This window comes from Gracilinanus agilis, chromosome 4 (genome assembly GCF_016433145.1).
Source record: "Gracilinanus agilis isolate LMUSP501 chromosome 4, AgileGrace, whole genome shotgun sequence".
Classification (NCBI taxonomy): Eukaryota; Metazoa; Chordata; class Mammalia; order Didelphimorphia; family Didelphidae; genus Gracilinanus; species Gracilinanus agilis.
Window position 1 is genome coordinate 21,684,480 of NC_058133.1, and position 6,000 is coordinate 21,690,479.

Here is a 6,000-nt window from a genome sequence, read left to right on the forward strand (position 1 = left end):
CCTTTTGTCTTGGAACCAATACATAACTTTTTATTTTTTGTTTTTTAAACCCTTACCTTCCATCTTGGAGTCAATACTGTGTATTGGCTCCAAGGCAGAAGAATGGTAAGGGTAGGCAATGGGGATCAAGTGACTTGCCCAGGGTCACACAGCTGGGAAGTGTCTGAGGCCAGATTTGAACCTAGGACCTCCCATCTCTAGGCCTGGCTCTCTATCCACTGAGCTACCCAGCTGCCCCCAATACACAGGTTTTTTTAAAGGATGTTCATCAACCAAACTAAGGGGTTTATATTTCATCCTAGAGGTAAGAGGGAGCCAAGTGATTTTTTTCAGTAGGCGAGTAATATGGGCAGACTTATGCTTTAAGAAAATGATTCTTTCAACTAAATGGAGGATGTTTTGGAAATAGATGGATATTTAAGGTAGAAATCGATAGAAAGTTATTGCAGTGTTCTAGGTAAGGGGTAGTGAAGGCTGGATTAGGGTGTGTTTCATTTCCTGCTTTTTGATTGAAAGGAAAGTGAATTGTCTTCCTTCAAAAAGAAACACCCAGGATTAGAGAATCTTAAAACTATGACTAGAAGGTATCCACCAGGTCTCATTTTACAGTTGAGGAAACAGAGGTCAAGGGAGATTAATCCATCTTTCTCAACTTTTCAAACTAACTCTCTTCAGGATTCCCTTATATTTTCGAAGTTTGGCACTCGACCAATCATGCAATCTATCCTTTTGACACAAACCCTTTTATTCATTCGCCTCCCCACACTCATCCAGGTAATTCCTATGCATGAAATGTGGACAGGTCCTAATTCTATGAACATGATGCACCTGAAAAACAACATGAGGAATGCTGTCAAAGAGTACTATGAAGAAACTCATGTCTGTCACTGTGCTCCATGCCTCGGAAATGGATTTCCTATCATTAGAGGTATGTTGTAGGATGGATCACCAGTTTTTTTTTTAAGACTCTTACCTTCCGTCTTAGAATCAATAGTATATATTGGTTCCACTGGAGCAGTAAGGGCTAGGCAATGGGAGTAAAATGACTTGTCCAGGTTCACACAGGTAGGAAGTGGCTGAGGTAAGACTGGAAACCAAGACTTTCCATCACTGGACCTGGTTCTAAATCTGCTGAGCCACTGACCTGCCCCCCTGGATCCTATAGTCATAAAAGATCAGAAAAACAAATCTCCTACTTAGAAAGATCATCTGCAAAATGCTAAAAGGTCTCCTGGCCTCAGATGTCTTGTTCCAACGGTACTCTGGAGCTTTAATTCTCTGTTTTCCATGATATTCTTTTTAGCCCAGGAGGAAACTTATTCTCAATTTCTGCTCAATGTGATGCTTTTGGAGATTTCCAGAGGATGACTTCCTTTGCTCTTATACCTGATCCCTTTAACCAGTCCCCTAATGTTACCCTCCTCCACAAAATAACAGAAGGAATTCCAAAAGTAGAAGGGTTTTTAAGAGAAATGACTATCTGATCAAGGATATGGGGGCTGCCAAAAATCTCCACACTCATCCATGGAGCAGTTCTGGCCCTATATCTATTATCTTTTTTGTGTCCTGGATTCCTTTGATAGGCTACTGAAGACTATTGATCCTTTCTCTGCTTCCTGTTTTTAAATGCATGCAATAAAATACCTGTGATTTCTAAGGAAATCAATAACATTGAAAAACAGTTAAAGATATATAAAAGCTCTGTACCTATTTATCATCTATCTGTCTATTTATTTAACTAAAGTTTATGGCATTCAGGTGAAGAATCCCAGGCATAGGTGATAGAATAATATATCTGTACTGTTGCCCTTCAATGATGCCATGGTCTCATAGTCATGAGAGTCATGAGTACCACCTCCACTGGTATGCATACCTTCTTATGTCATGGGATTTTTGTCCATATCCTCCCACAATTCTCCATAGACGATGGGCATGATGCCCTGGGTGTCATGCTCTATTTTTTCCACATTTCATTGGTACCAGAGAAGCAGCATTTGGACTGTCTATCCACTACCATCGCTCTTTCTCTATATTCTCTATATTTTATTCTATATTTTATTCAGCCTTCAAGAAATACAACCTTGCTCTCACCTGCCACATCCTAAGGCAGCCCCAACACCTAACTAAAGAAGTGACGTCCTCATTCACTTGCTTCACATATGCTTATTAAGCACCTGTTCAATGCTAGTAACCAAATAAGGATCAAAAACAAAGAAAGAATTCCTCATTCCAAAGAGCTTTCATATATTGTAGGAAAGTGTTTGAAAAATAATTAAATCCAAAATATGTACAGAGAACTTTCTAGTGGGATGTACCACTGACTTCAGATGATGCTACCTATATAACAGATACAGGAATGACAGAACAATGATCACTAAACATTTATTAAGCACCTACTATGGGGAGGGCACTATGATATATATGATCATGGGAACATGACTTGCAATGGACAGGGACCTCAGAGGTCCACCTAATGAAACTCCTACATTTTACAGAGATTTACAGAGAAGAAAAATGAGACCCAAATTGGTAAGATGATTGCTCCATAAATAGTAAGTGGCAGAACCAGATTTTGGACTTTGGCTCTAAAAAATTGAATTATTATAAATAATTGTAATGCATTTAGCATGGTGTTTACACAGTATCGTTATCTTCACTTCCTCCTCCTTCCTCTTCCTATTCTTCTTCTTCCTCCTCTTCTTCCTTCTCATATTCTTCCCCTTCCTCTTTCTCCTCCTTCTTATCCTCATCCTCTCTCCCTTCCTCTTTTTCCTACTTCTCCTCATATGTATTTGCATCTGTGTGTAATCTTCAAATATTTCTAAAGAAACTTCTTTCTTGCCTCCCCAACATTTCCCTACTCACGTGTAACTGTTTGAAATTCCCATCCTTAGAATCCTTTTGTGTAAGGTACTGGACTCCCTGCCCCATCTAAAGATGAGTCTTTGAAAAGAAGAAATGTGTTTTCATTGTTGTGTCTCACCATAGAAGACAGCATTCATTTGGTGTCCTAGTCGTCTATCAGACTCAGATGGAAAGGGTCTAGGACCAGGAGAGCTTAGACAGGAAAGAATGAAAGGAAAGTCCACCAACTTCCAACGGGCTCAGACATTTGTTTCCTTCTCTAGGCCTAAGTGAGTTCATTGACAAATTATTCACTACATCTATCCCACAATGCCTTCTTCATCCAAGCAGAGATAGGTACCATGGAGAAGTGACTCCAGTATTCCCTGAGGGATCTGATTTTTCATATTTTTTTCTATTGTAGATTCTTATTGTGAATGTCTCTGTGGCATGGGAACCTGTGGAATAGGCTGTGAGCTGGGCACTTCTGAGGGTAAGTAATAAAAAATCTCCTCCCCCATCTATTCCTACCCCTTCCCTGAAACTTCCCGTGACTTTCAGGAGGTAACCTTTAGGCTAGTGTCCAAACTCTTTCACTTTGCACTCGAGGTTCCTTATCTTCAATTTCAGTCTACCTGTCTAGCCAAACTCCTCTAATTCTCCATTACACACTACCTATGCCCACCATGTGTCAAAATGCTCTCTTCTCCAGTTACCAACCAAGCTTTGATCCTAATTCTACTGGGTTCTTGCTATACTCTTGAGTAAGATTATTCTTATTGCCAACTCCATCATCAGTGACATGATCTTGGGTTGCATAATGCAAAACAGATCATTCATAACTAGTTAGATGACCTTAGAGCTGATTTCCATTGTGGTCAAAATACACCTAAAGATTGGTCTTCGCTTCTGGCTGACACTTTCAACAAAAAACTGTAGGACAATGGACAGAGCACCAATTTTAGAGTCATGACAACTAAGTTCTGAGCCTGCCTCTGGGATCTTTACTACATGTATAAGCTTAGGAAAATCTCTTAATATCTCTGGACTTTTTCCTTATCTATAAAGTTATGACTTCTATATGGATAGACTTCTATACAGGTGTCTTCTATGATCCATCTTACTCTAAATTTATCATCCCATTAATAAATTCCAGGCATCATTTATGTGAGGCAATTGAGCTTCATTGGATCCTTCCTATCTCCCAGCCAACTATATTTCACAGGGATGCTGGTGGTCAGCTGACCATAAAGAGGTAAAATCAGTATCACAAAAAAGAAGGAACTCTAGAGCAGAGTGATCAAACATACTCTGTAAGGCTCCTACAATAGTCTTGAGAGTAGCCTGAATGGGATTAAAATATACATTTAAATATAATTTATAAAATAATAAAATATAAACATGTTTTGTGTTATTATACATAATATATAATTATATTACATACTATATATGTAATTATATATACTAATATAACATAATGAAAAATAAACTAAATATAATTTTAAAATATTTAACAAAATAAATTAAAATAGAATAAAACATAGAATATTTTCATATGCAGTTTTCTATGTTAACATGTGCCCTACAGGGATCCTTATGTATACTTTAGAGACTCCTATTCCATATGGAATTTATTGCTTGCCACTGCCATAGAGGATATCCATTCCAACTTCCTTTTGTTTTATTGAGGAGGAAATTGAGACCTAGAGATAGATAAGGACTCACCCAAAGTCACACAGGGAACAGGTAGAAATTGGCTAAGTCAGGATTCGAACACAGGTCCTTTACTTCCTGAATGAAAATTTAATTTTTGTCCACTGATAGCACTTCACACAGCACTAGGAATATTGTGAGTGGTATTTATACATGTATGTGTGTTGGCTTATATAGATATCAACACATATTAGTCTATATATGCATACACATGTCATGTAGGTATATGTATGCACTTAAATAGGTTTATTTTAAAATGTGTTTGCATCCATTTACCTATATACATATGTTTATGTATATACATATATCTATATATGGATACACATATTCAGAGAAGCAGTGGAGAGAGAGACAGAGAGAGACAGAGAGAGTCAGAGAAACAGGGGAGGGAGCTGGATCTTAATGGCCAGCATTGAGAGGGGTGACCTACCTAGAAAAACATAGTTAGTATGTGTTCCAGGAAGACTTGAATTCAGATCTGATTGAGCCCAGCTCTCTCTCTCCTGTGCCCTGTTGTCCTTTGTTTCTATATACTTAACCTTATTATCCTGTCCTACTAACCATATATTTATATTGTATGTATCTATACATGTATCTTACTAATCATATGAACCTGAATAAGTCACTTGAATTCTGTCTGCCTCAGTCCCATCATCTGTAAAATATAGGATCATAATAGTGTCTGCCTCCTGCAGTGGATATGAAAATCAAATGAGATAATATATGGAAATATTTGCATGCTTTAATTGTTATATAAATGCTATTATTATTGCTACATGTATTGGAATGTATGCATGCAATATATGCAATCTATGACATGAAATAAAACATATCTATATACTGACATGCATAATGCACATGTATGTAATAGGTGCAAACATACACACAGAGGAATACCATCCCTCTATTGGTTTGCTTTGGTCTCTGCCTCCCTAGGTGATGCTACAGGGAGCTGGAGCTGCTGGACCAGTTGGACAGACTGCATAGAAGCCAAGCAAAAGAGAGAGAGGCAGTGCAATAGCCCAATTCCAGGGAGCATCAAGACATGCCCAGGACGCCAGAAAGAAGAGAGGAGCTGCTAGCAAAGCAGACGCTCCTGCCCAGCCCCAGGAACCCCTCACACTCCTGCTTTATAGCTCCTGCCCTTCACTTTTCTTATGGAGGCAGCCCAGATGCGAAGGTCTCCTGGCTTACACTGGCCCACCTGCCAACAAGCAGATTGGACTTGCCCAAGAGACTAGCATGAGTAAAATTTTTGTTTGGGGTTTGTTTTGTTCTGTTTTTAGAAGAGAAGATGCCTTTGTTCATTAAAAAAATAAACCCACTAGTCTATGTATTGCAATCTGTTTTTATTGGATTTTTTTCAATTACATGTAGAAACAATTTTTAAAAATTGTTTTCTGATATGTTGCAATTCTTATCCTCTCCCTCCCTGAGGTGGTA

General features: G+C 38.4%; 1 protein-coding gene across 1 annotated transcript in view; it reads left to right on the forward strand.

Moving 5' to 3' along the window:
- C8B (complement C8 beta chain) overlaps nt 1-5,639 on the forward strand; it is a 78,740-nt gene extending 73,101 nt beyond the window's left edge. The window contains exons 11-13 of the mRNA XM_044674783.1: nt 775-928; nt 3,269-3,337; nt 5,494-5,639. Of these exons, the coding sequence (XP_044530718.1) occupies nt 775-928; nt 3,269-3,337; nt 5,494-5,639 (369 nt within the window). The remainder of the gene's footprint in view (nt 1-774; nt 929-3,268; nt 3,338-5,493) is intronic.
- Nucleotides 5,640-6,000: the final 361 nt, after the last annotated feature.